At 41.5% G+C, this 19,867-nt stretch overlaps 1 protein-coding gene across 1 annotated transcript; it reads right to left on the bottom strand.

The window, feature by feature from the left end:
* Positions 1 to 1,817: 1,817 nt before the first annotated feature.
* Positions 1,818 to 12,759, bottom strand: LOC104531898 (alcohol dehydrogenase 1). Its single transcript, XM_010176927.2, has 9 exons — positions 12,630 to 12,759; positions 9,606 to 9,707; positions 8,300 to 8,438; positions 6,402 to 6,489; positions 6,074 to 6,293; positions 5,122 to 5,382; positions 4,533 to 4,668; positions 3,305 to 3,443; positions 1,818 to 1,855 (listed from the first exon to the last, which is right to left on the bottom strand). Exons 1-9 carry the CDS (start codon positions 12,645 to 12,647, stop codon positions 1,831 to 1,833), a joined length of 1,128 nt encoding a protein of 375 aa, XP_010175229.1. The 5' UTR covers positions 12,648 to 12,759; the 3' UTR covers positions 1,818 to 1,830.
* Between the last annotated feature and the right edge of the window lie 7,108 nt (positions 12,760 to 19,867).

Here is a 19,867-nt window from a genome sequence, read left to right as displayed (position 1 = left end):
TACTATTTTAGACCCCAGCAACTATCATAATAAAGATACTAACAGCAGGTGTTTACTGTTCTTAGTGGGTTATGACAGAAATGGGCTTTGCATGATCCTGAAGAAGACAGAAGTGAGGAGGTTCATTGTTTTTTTCTTCTTCTTCTAGTCTGAAGACTGCTGTTATATTCTCTATTCTCTACCCTTCATGCAATAGGAAATGCCTTGGTAAAAACATGTATCTGGCATATGGAGGATACTTTACCTTTCTATACTCCTCCTTTCTGTCCTCAAAAGGACAGGCCTTCTTTGGCTTCTGTTTAAGTCATGAGCTAAACATACCTTAGCTGGTACAATGAACTAGCTTGGCCTCCACCAAAAACATTTTGACAGAATACTATGAGAATTGAGTTGTTATTATTATGCTCTTGTTTCTGCTGAATCCATGTTACTACAGATGAGATAAATTAAGTAGAATTAAAACCTCTCTCCTTCTATTTTGAATAGTGATCCTGTCACACACTGCCTGTCATCAGAACTCTTCAACTGAACTGCACTTGAAAAGAATTATTTTATGGTCCAGAAAAAGTCTTCAGCCCTGACTTCAGCACAGGTAATCCCACAGAAACATATGACTGAAGTTTGGGTTTTAACTGCTGTGTAAACTGAGTTTATTACTGTTAAAGCCCAATCCCTTAGTAAACTCATCCTTAAATCATTAACCTAGCTGGGCCGCTCAAGGACTCTTTCTGCTGACACAAACAAGTAAGTCACCATTAGCACACAGTCCCCTTACTTCACAGGCTCTTCTACCCAGCTACCATGCACGCGAGTGCCTGCAGGCTCTGATTAGTACTTTCAAAAGACAAGTCAATGTTGACCATGTTTGCAGAGATAGAAATAGCCTCTGTTCATGTTTCCAGAAAGCAGGAAGATGCTTGATGCTTACTTTCTTGCAAACTGTTACCAGCCAGCTGTTTCTTCCCACTTACTCTGTCTTCATACTTTACAGGCTAAGAAATCTCCCCTTTATTTAATGGAAACAAATAACAGTACTTGATGCACATTCATATTTCTTCACATTGTTTCCAAAGCATGAGATGCACTTGAATAAATTGGCCAAACATCTAAAACCATACTGATAAAACAACTAAAACATAGGGATGTTTTAGTTGTTGGTAATAAAGAGGTACAAAGCTAAAAAAAAACCCAAACCACAACACAGACCAACACAGCAGCTTTATATAAAATGCTTTGACATGTTAATTTGGTAAAATATCCAGCAGTGAGACATTTTTCAGTACCTAAGTGTATGATTTACTTAAATGTAATTTACTGAAATTATTAATTCAAACATATGGTCACCATAAATTTTAATCTCTGCAGTAATTTCCTTGCCTCTCAGGTAATGGAATGCTTAAATCATTCAGGATGGATACACAGTTCTCACCTAGACTTTGACTGTGCAGAGCTGCATGCACAAATCTGTTAAGTGTGCAGACCCAAAGAAGCAGTTTCCTTTATTTTTCTTTTATTAAAAGAGTGCATATTAAAAGCTATTTTAAAAAATTCAAACAAGTCCTGTAATTCGTAACTGGCTATTAAAAGAAAACTGCAGCACAATACAGAGGATTTAAAGCAAGAATCAGGAGAAAGAGGTAGGAGGAAAAGGATTATTTCATTTATAAACACTATGCTTGAAGTCTGGGGTTTGAGCTTGATCCTTTTATTCAAGGGTGGTGGTGGTAGACCCTTCAGCAATGTCTTGGCTTGTATTTCATATCAGTTGTACTGGAGAATAATGAAGTTTGTACTGGTGCTGAGCCATCTGCCGCTTAACAATTGGGAATCCTAAAACACCAGGACACTGCGGATACTGCAACAGAAAATGACAAGTTAGTGACTGTAGAAAAGCCCCTGGGCTAACATCAGCAAAGCACTGCTGTTTCCTCTGAAAAGCTAAGCTATTGCTGTCAAGCAGGGTGCTCCCTCCCTGCTGCCCTAGCCCCAGCTTGCAGCAAAATGACAGAGTGGATGTGCAAACCTTGCTGCAGATGCAGAGAACAAAATTCATGCAAGACTGCAAAGGCTTCATTTATGGAGCAATGAATCACCAAATATAGCCTGGGAAGTCCTTGGAGGGGAGCTTAGACACATCTTTCCAGATACTAATGGCTCTAAGAGTAACCTCAGAGTGGTACAGCTTATTCTTGGCTGAAACACTGAAGTGTTTCACTTAGGAAAATGGTCAGCTGCCACATGCCTCTGTCTTCATGTTCACTGTTAGTATTTTAGCAAAGCTGATGGCGTCTCTGCCCTCACCACTCTCCCCTGTTTGCTACATTAAGATCTAAAACTAACACTTACAGCATATCTAAAATGAGGACAGTAAAAAAACTGAAGTGTGTGCTGCATAGTTAGAACCTGAGAAGAAACCTCAGGGGCTAAATTCTTCTGTTACATGCTTTTTGTATTTCGAGTAAGTAACACCTAAAATAACTGCTGGCAAGTGATAATGAAAAGAAAACATTAATGTAATTCTCCAGACAGTTATAAACAGCTAGAACTTTCAAAAAGGGTAGTCCTCACACATACTAAGATATACAAATGTATTTCCCAAGGAGAGCTTTCCATTATTCCCCTGGTGATTCTTGTCAAATGTCTCCAGCAAACAGTATTTCTGATTTCAACACCCTAAAAAAAGAGTGTAAGCTAAACTCTCACAGCATTGAGGAATGCACGAGAGCTAAATTCTGAGTTTGCAATGTATATATACACCAAGTACTTTCCTTTTTTTAAAGCTCTGAAGTTCAAGGTAAACTACCCCGTGACTTTAAGACTAGTTGCACTGGGACTGTGTTCCCTAACTCACAAGAGGAACAGTGAGTTGCTCTTCCAGTAAACATGGGCTATGTCTGTGTTCCTGCTGCTGATCCTAAAATGTTTCTTGGAATGCCATGTAGCTAACTCCTGGCACTCTACAGCCTGGCATTCCCAGGCTCCCTTGGTTGTGCGCTCTTTTCCAGTGGGTACTGGGCAGAGACTTCCTCATTTGTGTGGTCTTTTCTCCCTCTGCCACCCAGAGTCTTTGCTCAACTAGAATCTGAAAGTTCCTCTGCAAGGAAAGACAGGGCCCAATGTATTTCAAAAGCTAAAGCTTTGCCGGCTTTGTTACTACAGGTGCAAGCCATGGACACACACTGGGCGAGACCGAGTGCCGGAGTGGGTTGCCTTCCCCATTCTCTGCCATGATGTCATACTCTGTGTTACTGTACAGCTCCTGTAGGTTATTTATATAGAACCTTTACAATTAAACAACGTTTACCTCTTCCCTCTCCTTAGCAGATCAAATCCTTCATTGATTTTAGTGAAAGGAAGGGTGTGGGTTATTAATGGATCCAGAACAAATTTTTTCTTCATGTAGTCAGCAACCAGTTTAGGGACTGAATCTTTACTCTTCCAGCCTGGAAAAAAACACATGGAAAATGAAATATTAACTGCTTGTGAAAATAGATAAAACTCTTAAATTAGCTTAAATTTTTAGATAAACGTTCTACAGCCGAATAGCATGATGAAATGTTGCAGCATGTCTTCAACTTCTGTGCTAACATCCATGTTGGCAACCGGCAACTTGATTGCCTGGTCAAAATTGGAGGGGGGTGGATGCGTCTCTTTTTTCTTACAAGGAATACTGGATAAAGCTGTCTCAAATAATAGGATGCCCTTCCAGAGGAACCTAATTTGTCTCTGCTATTGTATTCAAGTGTCTGTTGAATATATCAGAGGAACTGATTGTGAGTGAGAAAACCTGTTGTTGGAAACAAGTTTTCTGTGGCCTTCAGTTTTGTGCTGAGTGAGCTAGGGCTTGCTCAGTGTGGGACTCTGCTGGGAGAGCTCAGAAAAGAGAAAGGACTGGAAGGGACTGGCAGCAGCTGGCAAGGGGCCGAGCTGGACTCTGACCTATGTGGAAATCAGGTGGGTCTGAGCCCCAGTGGCCTTTGGGGTCCTGACTCTCCATCTCTGCCCCTCTTTTTCTTTCCCTCTCTTTCTGTCCATCTCATTCTCCATTTTGGTCTTGCTCTTTTTCTCCCCATCCCTCTCTCCTCTCCCCCCAAAATATTTTCATTTTTTCTTTTTCTCCCTTCATCCTTTTCTCTTATCTTTCTCCTTTTCTTTCTCTTTATTCTATTTTTTCTCTTCTCTTCTCTTCTCTTCTCTTCTCTTCTCTTCTCTTCTCTTCTCTTCTCTTCTCTTCTCTTCTACCTTTCTCTCTCTTTCTCTCTCCCTTTTTTCTCATCTTGCACTCTTATTTTCTTTCTCCTCTTCTTCTCTCCCCCTTCTTCCCCCCTCCCTCCCTGTTTTTCTCTCCTCTCACCATTAACTAATAAACAGTTTCCACAATTAATTTCCTTTGTGCTTCTTTGTCAGCAAAATAGCTATCAATACTACTTCCAATAGACAACCTAAGCAATGAATTTAGATGTATCCCATCTCATTCACGATGATTTACAAGCTTCCCAAGCCTGTTCAATCACATTTTTTCAAGTCCTTACCTCCAAAGACAGACCCTTTCCAGGTGCGACCAGTGAAGAGAAGCATGGGGTCAAAAGTGATATTTTGTGCTGCAGGAGGCAGTCCCACAATCACACTGACTCCATAGCTGTATTGGCAACAGGCCAAGGCTGCAGTCTGCATTTAAAACAGAGGGACACCTCAGAGTCATGCAGGATTTGGCTGCTGAGGCACAGAAGTTTTAATTCCTTCTCCTCCTAACAGGGCTCAGCTCATAATTCATTTTTCATAACTGAAATGTATCAGCTCTCATAGGTTAGATATGTCCTAGCTTTGTTCTGCTTCCCCATTTTGTCTTAGTCATTAGTGACAAGCCACTGTTGGATGGTGGGCTCTGTGAAATGTAGCCATCCTGGTTAGGCCAGAGGTCTACACTGAAGTTCCCTTTCCTAAGTTTTTAAGCGTGCTTCTGTCCCTGCGTCTCAGTGGCAGACAGCTGGACTTAACAGGTTTGAACTTAGCTGGACACTTTGCCAGTGTCTCAGCTCCTCACCCTTGGTGCTTAGTGGGTTAAAGAAGAGAGAGCTAACAAGCTAATGCCTCATTTGACCACGTCTTTTGGTTGCATACCATGGTATCCGTACGGCCGATGACCTCAAAGGAGTAGTCCACACCGTGGCCTGTCATTTCAATCAACACTTCATGAATAGGCTTCTTGAAATCTTTAGGGTTGACGCAGTCGGTGGCTCCCAGCTCCTTGGCCTTGGCAAACTTGTCACTATTGATATCAACGGCAATGATGCGGGAAGCTCCCGCCGCCTTGCAGCCCATGACAACAGAGAGGCCAACTCCTCCGAGGCCGAAGACAGCACAGGTGGAGCCTGGTTGCACCTATAATAACCATATAAACATGGCACACTGTTGCAGTCTAAGTACAATGCATTTCCTTATTATCAACATGTTTTCACTAAAGCCACTTCTTGTAATTTAGAGACTACCCGCTGAGATGGAATTTGTACATGCATACCTACTAGCAATAGCCAGCTATACTGGTATAATCCTACACGTGACAAAGATAAATTGTCCCTAAAGTGCACTTCTGAGACCAGGTTTTCATTACTTTTCTCGGGTTCAGGTTTAGAGACACCCTTTTTTTTTTTTTAATGATGCTTTATATTCCAGTGGCCTTAAGCTCTGTAGTGTCACTCCACTGGAGACAGTGCCAGCTGTAAAAGTCACATTCATGTACTGCTACAAATTATGAGTGTTGCCTATATGGGCTTCCGGGTATTCCTAGACTTAAGTTACAACAAAACAAATCAGCTCTGTTGTAACACTTTTCTAGGGGTGATAAAGCTACGAGAGAAAACATAATAGATGGTAATAAGTATTTTTACTGGATTTTGAATTGCAGACTTCTGAGTACCTCAGAGACAAAGAAACCGAAGTAGGCAAAGAACTAGTATGTTCTTTCCACCCTGAGCTCAACAGAGCCTATACCTCCTGGCTGTCATGTTGATGACCTTCTTGCAGACCACACAATCCTGAACAGACCCAGTGAGATACCAGAAGCGATACTTACCTTGGCAGTCTGCACAGCAGCCCCATAACCAGTTGAAAATCCACAGCCAATTAGACAAACTTTTTCCAGAGGAGCAGCAGAATCGATTTTGGCTACAGCAGTTTCATGCACTACTGTGTATTCTGTGAAGGTACTTGTACCAATAAAATGGTGAATTGCTTTTCCTTTACAGGTGAATCTAGTGGTGCCATCAGGCATTCCTCCAGTACTTGAACCAATGCTGTTTGAAAGATTACCAGAAACAATGGCAAGTGAAATCTGTTGAATGTGATCAGTTTTGTATAAATAAAAATCAAATAAAGGTTGTAGGTAACTCAGGAAAACTTACTCATTTTTAGTGCACATATTACCCTCGGTGCTTAAGCAACTACTGCACTCCCCACACTGTGGAACAAAGAGTGGAATAACCTTGTCTCCTGGAAATAAAAAAGTAATGACAGAGGATTTAAAAAGGCAAACAAGAAGCATGCAGGTAAATACATGAAGCAAGTGTATTTAATCCCTAGGCAAATGTGCATTAGGAGTGCATTGCTGGTCTTGTTTCCTTCTGCTGCCCTTTGAGGATAAACCATCTTCCTCTGTTATAATGGACATCATTAGGGTAAAAGTTATGGCAACTAATTTCAATATGCAAAATTCCTGGTGTCTTTCATAGAACTGAGTCTGAGCTATGTCATAAAACCACAGTAGCTACTGACATTCCCAAAGTACTCATTCAGAAGTTTATTGCATCTTCTGCTTAAAAGGAAAATAATAATATGCAGGTAAAAAAACGGAGATAAAAATCGCCATCCACTAGGACAGCAGATCGGAGTGCCAAGATAACAGGGCTGTAAACTGTGCATACAAAGAATGGGAATTAAGCATTAATTTGCCAACTCTCTTGAGCCTCTTTCCTATTTGCAGTCCTGTTCCTGTTACATTGGAGTAAAGGCGGGTAAAAGAGAAGCAGTGACACACACAAGCTAAGACAACATCTCTAATTCTTTAGCACAATTGTATAATTAACAAAGGAGCACATAGCTTCCCAGTGTGATTCTTTACTGCTATGCATTTTCCACAGCAATGATATGGTAAATCCCTAATAATCTCTAAGCAGATACTCTCTAATACAGATCAGTTTGTGATTTGGCAGTTCTAAATTGTGGCTAATCCTTGACACATTGGAGGTCAAAAGAAATCTTTGATTTCCGCTAAAAAAAATTGAAAATGCCTATAGAACATGAAATGAACCCACCACCTGGGCCCTCAGTTAACTTAGAACTGTGACATATGCTTAGTAATTATTCTGCTGAAGAAACTTTGCACATCTTGGAGCCTTTTTTAGAATTTAAAGGTGCAAATTAAGCAACAACTGAGAAACATGATTTTGTGTGCATGCGCGTGTTCAGGCCTGCTGTTTTAGCTCACTTGGAAGAACATAGCAGCTAGAATTAGACAACAGAGTGATTTATGAACCCATATACGTAAGAGAAAAAGCAGTTAGAGCTATTACTGAAATTTGCAATATCCATATTTGTTTGGAGTTAAAGCAGAAATATCCAATAAAAACTTTTCTTATCATACACACTAATCTGCTTTGGACAGACTTTGTACTTGTTGCCAGTACAAAGACACTTGGAATACAGAGGTGTTAAAAGTGAACTACTTGGGTATTGTTCCAAACTGCCTGTATAAAATTGAGCATTTCTGTCCAGATTTTGTTCACTGCATATTTCATCTTAACTTAGCCATTTCTAGAATTTGTTCAGTCCCATAAAAGTGTACAGAAAACTCATCTCCTCTTGCAGCAACTGGAGAAAAATCAGCATCTTTCACTGACTTTATCTACCCACTGTAGTTCAAAGAGAGTGTAGCAGGAGGAGCAGCTGGTCCAGTTAAGTGTCCTCAGAATGATCCAGCCCTCAGTGAGCAGTGCTGACCCACCTGCCAAAGCCCGCAGAAGGGTGGGCATCCCGGTCACGCCCTGATCCTTTTTAAGTGAAGTAACTGAACACACGGACCTAAGTTCTGGCCCACTGAAGTCAAAGCATTATTTAGCTGTTAGGAGAATTAAAAGAAGGTGCTTTGATGTGTTGTCTACTGCTTTGCTTTGCCTTATTGTTCAGAGAAATTAGCCATGTAAACTGTGTTTAAAGAACCTGCAGCTAATACCTGTAATCATCTTTGACTTAAACAGGAGTCTGGAAACTTAGCACAGGGTTTGTGTTCAGTGCTGTTTCATACCTGGTTTGATCGAAGTTACTCCCTCTCCAACACTCTCCACAACACCAGCTGCTTCATGCCCAAGAATTATTGGAAAAGGCATAACCAGCCCACCAGTTATCACATGGTCATCGGTGCGACAGATCCCTGTGGCCACAATCTGATTTAGAGAAAAGACAAGAATATTTTAGCATTTGACTACGTCATGTCATATGTGGAAGTGAAATGATATCATGTATTTGAAGAAGTCTCTTGTTTCCCTCCAAAATCACATACGCACACAATAGGTCTCCAGGTGAAACACTTTTGGTTGTGTGATTCATTATTTTCATGGTTTGTATTAGTATTTAATCTACAAAGCAAGGCTCCTTTGGGAACATTTACTATGCACTACCGAGCTCTGTAGGGAGTCTCATTAATTATCTGGCAGAACAAATGTTGTAGCAATACAATTATATATGAAGAACAGAATAAAATTAATTATTCCTAATATATATATATAAAAAGACATAAATAGAAAAAGTTTGTAATATTATAGAAATATTAAAAATTACATAAATATATCTATATATTATATTCCTTATATTTAGATTATATTACAATATATCATATGTTGGATATGTTAGATAAAATATGTATGATACAATGACATAACATTTTAATTATTATACATTATTTATATATTTTAAATATATGTATATGTTATACATACAAAAAGTAGGTTAGACATTATATTTCATATCACATTTTGCCTTTTCTTGCAGGTAGCACAGCAATATTTCTTTTGAAATATTCAATTATGTCTTTCCAACTTTTATTCTGACAAATGGAGCTGTCAACACCATTAGAGAGTTCTCCTCAGTTGTCTAACGCTTGAAACTGCTCTAAAATGAAAACAGCTGCTGAATACCACTGAGAAAGTTCCCAAAATGTCAGATGATCAATACTCAGTTAAAAAAGGAGGCTCCCAGCCCTACTGAGCTATTTCCTAGCATAGACTGAAACAAAAGAGAATTTCTTGCTCCACTCTACAGGAGATTCAGAATTTTGCCTTGTACTGTATTTTTTCAGCCTGTTAGAAGTGTCTTAGTAAACAAAAAATCCAATCCTGAAAAGCTTTTTTTTTTTTAAAAAAAAGAACCTAATGATCAAATTGAGGACTTGAAGTATGTTCTATAGGAGCTCACTGAGTAGTAACTACTCACCTAGTGAATGTTTTCTGACTGGATCCTAAAAATCTATAGACAGATCCTAAAAATCTATATTCTGATAAACAGCAAGATAGAATGCAAGTCATAATAGTTGTTTTAAATTTTAGTTTTAGTACCTTTATGCGAACTTCATGTGCTTTTGGTGGGGCAACTTCCACTTCCTCAATAGAAAATGGTTTATTGGCTTCCCACATTACTGCTGCTTTGCACTTAATCACCTGCAAACAGAGCAAAGAAAAAGTGAATGGCGCTTGCATTTGCAAATCACCACACAGACAGATCCTTACATTTCTGCAGGTGAGACTCCTGCTCATATTTGAGGGAGGAGAGGGAAAACTAGAGGAACAAAAAGCCCAAACCCAAAACACAACGAAAAAGCCAAAGCACAGTGTAACCACATTTTTTCCCCCGCCAAGATCATGTCTGACTTGGCTCATATTTCTGCCATACAAAGTTTTCACCAACATGTATAATAGTCTCCTAGGATAACTGGATACCTTATCCATCCTCATTGCTCCTTCTTGGAGGATTATTTTTGCTGTGTTGAATTACTGGTGTACATTTGTGTCTTGGAGACAGCATGCTAAATGATGCCATATATCAGGCTGTGATAGCCTGTATTGCCTAGAACTGCCTGTGTTGGGAACTGACAAATTTGCTAAAAATGGAATTCAGAGCCTAATAAAGGTTTATAAACATTTTATTACAGCCCAAGTTCAGCCATGAGGTGATGGCTGAGAGGACACCTATGTAAAATGACGTAGCACTAATCTTGAAGAAGCAACAGTCCCTTTAGTGCAAGATTACCCATGCTAAGGTACCGTGCTTCTGCAAAGGGATATTTAACTCTGTGGGGGGGTTACTCCCAATACCCAAGACAGCTTTTTTTTGTCTGTTGGGCTAAAGTTTGTCCATTAACTCTGCAGGCTTTGTCCAGGTGCTGACAGGCCTCTGGGCTCCTCTGATCGTCTGCCACTGAGAGAAGAATGCACTCAGAAGAGAGTTGCTCACTCCTCATCCCAGGCTCTCAGACAGAAGGTAGCCCCAGTTTCCACCCTTCAAGCTCACTCCTAATCTATTCAAAGGCAGTGGGGCCTCTCTGTCCCCATAGTCATTCCTGTTCTTCCTTGCTGGTCTCTGCCCATCCCAGAGCTTTAAACAACCCCAGGCCCTGGAATATGATTTTCCATGTCACCCTTATGCTATTTCAGTCACTCTATTAAGTCATACTGCCTGCAAGTGTTCAGGTGGCATTATCTTGAGAGGGAAATGGAGGTGAATTGAGTGCATGATGCAAGATGTTTAGCACATGCATAATTATCCTTTGTGACTCGGACCCTGGCCTGGGACAACTTAACACCAACATGCTGCAAAGTTCTCGGGCGGGGGGAAAGTGCAACTTTTTAGTATCAAAGCTTTTGAAGTAGAAATAATGTCTAATTATCAACAAATTGTCAACTAGTAACAAGAAAATAATTACTAGAAAATACTAAACATATGAAATAAAATAGTGGACTTTGGGCAGCCAGACCCAAAGTGGGAATGAGCACAATGCTTTGAAAAAGACAGACTCAAGAGAGGCTTGCACTAATTTTAACACTTCATGTGTCAAATGCAAGTGTGATTAGTAAAAAATGAGGCCAAAGATCACAGTTTAAAGGGCCACATTTTCTAGGAAACTTACTATAAAAAAAGGGGGGGGGGGGCCTTATATATTTATACTGTATCCCACACAGCACAATAATGATTTCACAACTTGCACATGCAAAGCACACATTCAGGTAGCCAAGAACTGTCGATTGCTGAGAACAAATCTCTCCTACAATTAGACACTGGTTAACTACGTGTTGTTCTGATGGTTGAGTCACTGTGACCTTTTACCAGCTACAACAGGAGCTCACAGATGCACCAACAGCACGCTATCACCCATTTTATCTATTAAGGCATGCACTAGCTGGAGTTTTTTTCTGCACATGTGTTCTACCAGCCTTACAAGTTACTGCAGCAGGAGGAGGGGAGGTGTAGAAACACACCCTTTTACAGAGCAGAAGGATTATGCTGCTTGGTCACATAAACTGCACAGTAACTCACATATTACTCCAAGATAAACATAGTGAAAACGAGGCAGTTTAATTCCATCACAACACTTGATATACCGTGCTTAGTCCAAAGCTGGGTGGAGGACTGAACTTGGTTAATTTACCTACAAGTGAACCAAAATTGATTTAGCACTTGCGGTATCTCAGAGTTAGAGAGCATTTTTTTTCCCCTCGTTTTGTTTGGTTTTAGAATATTGAAGACAGCTGAGAGTAACAGCAAATGATCCTGGTACTTTTTTAAGGCATGTTCTAGCAAGGTACATGCCTTCAGTTGTCTTCCATCTCTGGGTTCCTGTCCATCAACCTCTCTTGCATGTCGCTGAGTATATGTTAGCATCTCTCAGGTAGTGCAAGAAGCAACTTATACTGTCTTTAGCGGTAGTATTAGCCGACATCTCTCTTGTCACTTACTTTTCAGCAAAGATGTAAATACTTACTTCACTCCCAGCTCAGTACTGCATTGCAGGTGACACTTGCTTTTGGTTTTCATTAACTTAAGCTCCAGACTTGTTATACGCATGTTAAAATTTAATGACTGTCATAAAATCAACACAATTACACCCTGAAATTTAATACAATATTAACGATGTCCTTTTTTTAGAAAACAAACTGATATGAATTATAGAGAAGCTAAAAATAGTTTAAACCACTGTGGGATCTCAGAATGGAAACTGACAGAGCTGATAAGTACACTGATCTGAACACATACTACATTGTATCATATTTTAAACTGTTCACTCAGAGATTAAGAAGTTTGCTAACCCAAGGGCAAAGATATTCTTATTCTGATGTTGTAATCTCATGTTGCCTCTGTTTAAAAAATAAATTATTGCCTTGAAGAATGAAGCAACCATTTCCTAGGAGAGTACAGAGAGTACAGTGTCCTACAAGTAAAGGCAGCTCTCCCGTACCAGCTTCTTCCTAAACTCTCATCTGTGCAGTACCACGAGGAGTTACGGTGTCATGGTAAAGAAACTGCATTTAAAAAATGCATTACTCAGCTGCAGCAAAGAAACTTTGCTAATAGAAACTTTTGCTTACTTTGCCTGCTGTGCTCATGTTGACTGGTGTGTCTGTTTCGAATCTTGCCACCGCTGATTTCTGGGGCCAAGAATTCAATCAGCTGCAAAGCGGTCAGGTTGCAGATACCACAAGTCCAGTCCAATACCCTGGGAGCCAGTCTTGTGCAGTGCTCCCGCAGGTGCGCTGCTCTGACCTTTTAGCCAAGCCTCCCAGCTCGGAGTCCCACCCCTTAATCAGCCAAAGCGCTAGAATGAACGCAAACAAACCACCCATCTGCTGAAACCTCACTCTTTACAGGGCTTCTGTCTGCACCATTCCTTTGTCACCTTCTTCCCCAGCCTTTTTGCATCCCACCTATGGCAGCCCTCAACATCATGGGAAGAGAGCAAAAGCCCTGGCTGGAAGCTGTCCCCTCTTTCTTCCTCCCTGGGAGGCTGCCCTCCAAGCCCACCGCTCTCCCTGGCACTGTAGGAGCAAAGAGAAAAGGGGAGAGTGGCTCTGGAATTCACAGTGACAGGGACGCAGCGAGAACATGAAGGCTTTGCTGAATTACTCTGGTGACCCTCAGAAGAGCCCAGCTGACATGCTAAAGCGTGTTATTGCGCAAGCTGCTTAAGAAACATACGCTGCCTGGCTGCTGCTGTAGCTGCTCCTGTGATTCCCTAGCTTTACAATCCAGCCACTCATTCATCTGTTAGAATGGCTTTCAGTGAAGAGCGACCAAGGACAACATGCTGATTGTGCTGATGGGAAAACAAAAATCAGTAGGTCAGCAAGAAGTGCTGCAAGAGGATGTGTGTTTCTTACCATGCGCAACACCCTGCTTGATTTGTGAGGCATTGCCTGACTCATCGGTTCCATCAACAGCCGTAAGCACAGGCCCCATCACTGCTCAGGTGCCCACATACTCACCCTCTGCTGGCATGACGTCCTGGTGCAAGGGACTGGGTGGAGGTCGGCACTGCCTGGCTTTGCTGAGGATTTCAAGCCTCGCCTATTGTCACATTATTCTGAGCATTCTGAAATCAAGATTTTCCTCTCAGAAACAAGCAAAAAAGAGATAAAATGCTGCATATAGCCTGACTAATAATTACTAAGCACAGCACTCTCAGTTTTTCCTGTATGACTGCAATTAATTTAAGAAGAGGAAGCAGCAAGAAACGCGGCAGATCAATGTAACCTCGGGCAAGTACTTCGGGGACAGTGCTGCATTCTAGCGGCCTCAGAGATGCAACTCCAGCCCTGTGTTTGGCCAGGGCTAGAAGAACAGAGGTCAAGAGCCCCTGCTAAACAATTTAAAAGACCCACAGAGCAAAAAGAAGGTGTGGCCTGAGGCTTCCTACAGAAAAAGGCTAACAGAGTCCCTGGATGGGACTGTCTCCCATCTGGGGAATGGCAGGCCTCAGGGTATTCACCCCTACAGTCTCCTCTGCTGTTTTGAAACTAAGCTCCTCTCCCCAACCCTCTCTCCCAAGGCTTTTACAGTGTAGTAATATATTTTTGCTTTATACAGCAGTGGTCATAACTAATCTTTCTCGCTGCTTCTTGAAAGTACAGACCTACAGATGCTACAGAAATTCCACCTGCCAAGGTCATCCCAAAGTTCATAGGGAAACTAATTTCATAAATGTATTGATTTATGATAATACTGCAGATAAGCTGTGATTGCTTGCAGTATAGCAAATACTACATGTGCTTACAAACATTCTCACCTGTATAGTGTTTGTAGCACATCTAAGGCAGAGGAACCTGTGTTGGCCAAGCTCACACATGGACACTGTGACTCTAACTGTACGGATTTTATCAAGATGGAAGTAACATATTATTTCTCCTGTGCACTGCTAACAGTAATGAGCTGACAAAGGAGACTGGCTATACAGAACTGGCCAGTTCAACTTGCATTTTCCCTCAAGAAGTTGGTTGAACATGGGCTTGTTACCATCTTGCTCTGAGCCCCTTTTCCCACCAGCCAGCCAGCAGAGTCCTCATGCTGCAACCCTGATACATCAGCTGGGGAAGATCACACATATGGATGGCCACCCTCAACAAGCAAAAAAGACTCATTCCTCACCCAGCTAGAGGAAAATCTGCTCCCTGACTCCATGCATACCCCAAATGCCCATCTGTCTCTGACCTGAGAGTGGAGTGATTGCTAAAGACCTCAGAGCAGAAAGCTGGGCACCTCTGAGAAAGTCTAGGCAATACCATTGTCACAGAGGATGCCTTTCCATGTCAAGTTGAAAATTTGTGAGGTGTGGTATGTATTAAACTACACAATTTGTTAGTGTAACACAAAATGTCAACACAAAAATAATGTATATGAAAAAAACTCTCTAAATTCTTCCAGTCAGGCCATGTGTAGAAGACACAATCTGTGTCCTCTACATCGAAACACATCCAAAACAATGTGACTTACCTTCCTGTAATGCGCTGACAGTTCTACAAAGCCTCAGGAGGCAAGATCTAGTGACTTGCACTTCCTAGAAAACTTGTATCAGAATGAAGAATTTCTCTTCCAGCCTATTCCTTGACAGTTGTCTTTCTCCTTTCTTCCCTTCTAAAGTTCCTTTTTCCTTATTGGTCTCTTCTCTGATCCCTTTATGCTTCCTTTCCCCTCAGAACTCTCCTCATCTCTTTACCTTTATGCACATCAGGCCCATGAAACATTTTTTTCAGGGAATGAAGCTGAGGTTGTCGGGAAACCATCTCCTTTGGCCAGAGTGGGTAACTCCTGCTGGGAACACTGCACAGTGGATCCTGCCAGCCTGCACAGGGGTACGTGACATGGTCTTTAGAAAGAAGGTAGCAAGAAAAAAGACGGCACATAGCTCTGACTTGCATAACTGTGTTGCTTTATTTGCATTGCTCTGCCAGATGGCTCAAGATGCCCATCATGGGGCCCAGGCTCAAGCTGTACAGCTGCCCCAGCAGGCAGGGAAACTACAGTGCCACCTCATTGACTTGCTCACACAGGTCCTCAGGCTCAATGCTTTGCTCCGACACTTGCCAGGAAACACCCCTAAACCCCACCCTCTCCCCTTCTAGGGCAGTTCACTATGAAGAGAATTTTTCTTTATGCTTATCTACATATTGTATTCCTTCTTACGCAATTAAAATATGAAACATAATTCCTTTATGAGTTTTTTATCTCACTTTGGACAACTGAACATGTGGCACTAATATTCTCTCGCCAGTGATTTATTAACCTCTTCAGATCACAGTGAAACGTAGTGACAAAGGCAGAAGGGAAAGAAGACGTTGGACTTGTTAATGACTGGTGAGCTTGCAGACAAAATAAATTAGGAGCAGCAAACAAAGGCCTGTTCATGCAACTCCAGGTTGTCTCTACGTGTGGACTGTAACTTGGGCAAAGGACATGAAATGCTGACCATGCTCAGCAGATGCCATAGCTACAGTTTCTGATTACAGACAGAAGGTAGCAGAAGGTTTTTCCTCTTCACTCCCACTTCACAGGCAGCACAGCCTGCTTCCCACTCCTCACTCCTATCAGAGCTGAGCAGCCTTGCATCCCTTGCTTTCCTGAATCCATGCATGAAGTTGAATCCAAGAGAGCTAGCAGTTTCTGAAACAGCCACCTTTTACCTTAAACAAAATCAGTTCTGCACTGAACCTGACCAAATTTAACAGGAGAATATTACAATCGCAGCTCTTAACTCTTAACTCACAGACTTAACTCTTTACAGAAAGAAAGGTTGTAAGGGCAGCTATGCATCACAGTTTTTAGCAGCAACTATGCATTCTGCCCTACAAATAATAAAATGCATATTAGCTTTAGCTAATACTTAAGCATTTTTGAAAATAGGTTACTTTTTCCCGCATCTACACTGTTAATACTTATTTTTAAGCTTACCAAGATACACGTAAGTTTCTTTTCAGACAGTGATTCAGCTGTTAAAATATAAATAAACAAATATAGTTTTAGCCTTCTGAAGGTCTTTAAGTTGAAACATTCAGCATTTCTTCGTCCTGTGTGATAGCAATTTCCAAGTTACTCTTTTATGGGTCACTTCTTACTCCTCAGAACTTGATAAGCACAAAGGATTCAGCTCTGGGCTGCACAGGTTAGTGGTAGATAGAAAGAGCAACGTTTCTGAAGTCCCACCCTACACAGTACCAAAGCTGTGACTGCTCAACTCCTTTGCATTTTTCCCCTGCACATTTAAAGCTGTCCAAAGGATTAGGTACACGAAACACTGCAGGTGCTCATTAGCATGAAGTGCAGAGATAAAATGGAGCAGCAGGTAAGATTCTGAGCTAGCATGCAGGGCAGGTCAAATTAAACCTGTTCAGACAGCTTAGGGACCATATCTGAAGATTATACAAATGTACATGACAAGGCAGTGGAGCTGAATTAAGCAAGCACAGGATGATGACATCCAGTTTTGCGAGCACATAAAGACTTACATAAATAAACACCAATACCTTCCCAGAACACACAGAAAATAAGTCATGGGACAATGCCTTATTCATGTTAGTAAGCTGAAGAACAAAAGCCAAAGGTGGAAGCTGCAAATTAGCTAAACACCGGTTCTGAAAGTTTGTGGGTTTAGAGCAAGTATTAAAAGAATTGAAGAGGAAAATAATATCTAAGGAGAGTACTGAATCAAGTATGAACACCTCTTTTCTAAATAATGCCTTTTATATTCCTTTTAGGTCTCTGAAAAATCACAGCCAAGTGACAAACAAGAAGAACAAAGCACATCTTACACTATTTGAAGGAAAAATGGAGCAAAAGGGAAAGAATATGAATCAACAATTTTATTTACTGGCTTTAGGAGTGTCAGTAGTAGATGCTGTTGTTCCAGCTAACAGATCCACCTTCTTGGACGACAGACAAGCTATTCATTTCAAAGATGGGCCAAAACTTATTTAGAAGTCATACTAAAATCCATCTCTACCTTTCAGAGTAATTTATCACAAGAAGAATGTGTGCTTGCTCACAGCTTATTTTAAAATCCCACTGCAGAATAAACGGATACTTTCCAATAATATGAACCAACACCAATAAGAGTGCGGTGAACCTGTACTCTTCAAGTGTGATTGCCTAATGAGCTGCATGTTGCATCTGCAACATATCCCTAGCAATAAAAAGTTCTGTTTAAATCAAAGAAAAGCTGGAACTCTTCAAACTTCTCCAACCTTATCCTCAAGCTCTAAGGATTTTAGGAATGCCACCCTCAAGATCTACTTTACAAATAGGTAAATGCATTGTTAATTCACACACGTCACCTAAATCTGCCCAGTGCACAGCAGAATCTTCCCCTAGAAGTTCTCAACAGCGCTCACACTGAGGTACCTTACTGACTCAAACCAGATTAACCTCCAAATGGTTACAGACATCTACATCATTGCAAAGTGTGCATCAGCAGTGTGACAGTACCCATAAACCAATACATGTTTACATCATCATCCATCTATTGATTTTCAGCTAACTGCATTTAAATAGTTGGTCCCTGAACTTTCCCAAAGTTTCCAACAGGAAGGTTCGGGTTATTAAACAGTTTCAGAAAAGGGACTGATGTCAGTAGGTATTTCAAAGTAGTATTTCAAAGGCAAGCCAAATAGTCCTAGGCTGCACTTCAAGGCGTTTTCTTTTTCAGTTCCTTGGCTCTGGGATGCAAAGGGCAAGCACAGCCAGTCTCCCAGCTGCAGCTGGCAGCCAGACTGCCTCAAGACTGCCCTGAGCTGAGATGCTGACATGGGTTTTTGGAATAACCCATCAGCATGGATCCCCTTGGCCAGCTCCATCCCTGCACACCATGCCAGCTTGCACCACAAAAAACGTCAGTGGCCAACTTCCTGACTGAAAGCCCCTAAGATGGGGGTGTTCAGAGAGGCTCTTTTCCCCTCAAATAATTTGGATGCCCTCCTGCAGAGTCAAGTCGAGAATCAAACACAATTGCTCCATAAGCAAACATAGGGTCAATGAGCACGTATGCCACGAGACAGGAGTCTATGTGGAAACCAAACCAAAGATAAACTGACCTGAATCCAGGAAGAGGACAAGCAGGGGGCTAGTACACTAACCTGCAGTAGTTGGGAAATTGTCACAATGCAGGTGCAGATGAACACTGTTGGGCTCCCAGATTTCAGGAATCAGGTAGATCTGTCATGTCCCACCCATAACCCGGGGGCTGAGTCTCAGCGGGAAGGGAATGAGACAACAGGCCTGCTTATGGCACCTCGCTGTGACCTCCCTGCTGCATGCCACTAGAAGAAAGTTTGCCCATTTCAGCCAGACAGGCTGACTTTCTGCCATATTGCCTTCATATTTCCTCCTTCTGAGACTTTATTTTCATCAAGCCACACCTTCTTTATTGCCTTTCTAATGTTTTACTAGACAGGTGCAAAGATCTCTGGATGTATTCTGCTGCTCAGCAGCTGCTCAGGATTGCCAAGTAATAGTTCTGGTAGTAGCCAAAACTTTACAAAGCTCAGCAATGAAAATCAGAGCTTTCCTAAGCAGAGCAATGATGCCTGATGGTGAAACACAGTGATCATATTCTTCTAGAGCTTCCCTGCAGCTTTTCTTTTTAACGTTCTGTTCTCCATCTCTATGGTGGCGAGGGAAAAAATTGACTTAAAGTGAAACAAGGAAGATTCAAATTACACTTCAGAAAAAAACTTTCTCTGGGCATGGATAGCAAAAAAGGTAGATTGCTTGGAGATGGTGTGGCACTATCATCTTGGAGGTCTGTGAGACCTGGTTTGACAAGCATGCCGGAGCTGATCTTCCCTGGGGACAGCAGGGTGACACAGAGAACTTCCCTGCCTATTTTTCTACACTTTTGTTAACTCTGTACAGCTGAAGCTGGGATTCAAAGAAGGATCTTTCTTTAAGAAATGCCCGAGAGCGCTGCATGTAAGTATTTCTTTTATCCAAAACTAATTCCTTGTCTTTTCCTATTATAAAACAGTACAGCCATTCATCTCTGCCTCCAGCGCAATACTTCAGTGAGCAACGCCTGAAATATGCAAGTGTGTCCATCTTGAAAATACAGCCAGGCCTATAGACTGCAAACAAGGAATAAAGGTGCTTTCTTAAATAACATGTCACCAGTTAGAACACCAGAGTGTCGACCAGAACTATAACTTGCATACAATATGTAAATCCAAAATGCAAAAAAAATGAAAAGTACATTTAGTGACCTCCAAAGCCAGTGGTGTGTGCTGCCTGTAGAGCTCTGTTGGCTTTCCTTTTCAGTCCCACCTCACCCTTCCTGTGCCCATCACTG

Source organism: Antrostomus carolinensis, unplaced genomic scaffold (assembly GCF_000700745.2).
Source record: "Antrostomus carolinensis isolate BGI_N321 unplaced genomic scaffold, ASM70074v2 scaffold22841, whole genome shotgun sequence".
Lineage (NCBI taxonomy): Eukaryota > Metazoa > Chordata > Aves > Caprimulgiformes > Caprimulgidae > Antrostomus > Antrostomus carolinensis.
The sequence above is the reverse complement of the archived record's forward strand: the minus strand, read 5'-3'. Positions and strand labels throughout refer to the sequence as shown.

What these genes read in the sequence shown, in the direction of transcription:
- LOC104531898 (XM_010176927.2), bottom strand. An exon ending in AGTAACTTCGATCAAACCAG is followed by an intron (nt 6,490 to 8,299) that starts GTATGAAACAGC and finishes TTTTATTTCCAG; the next exon opens with GAGACAAGGTTATTCCACTC. An exon ending in CTGCTGTGCAGACTGCCAAG is followed by an intron (nt 5,383 to 6,073) that starts GTAAGTATCGCT and finishes TGGTTATTATAG; the next exon opens with GTGCAACCAGGCTCCACCTG.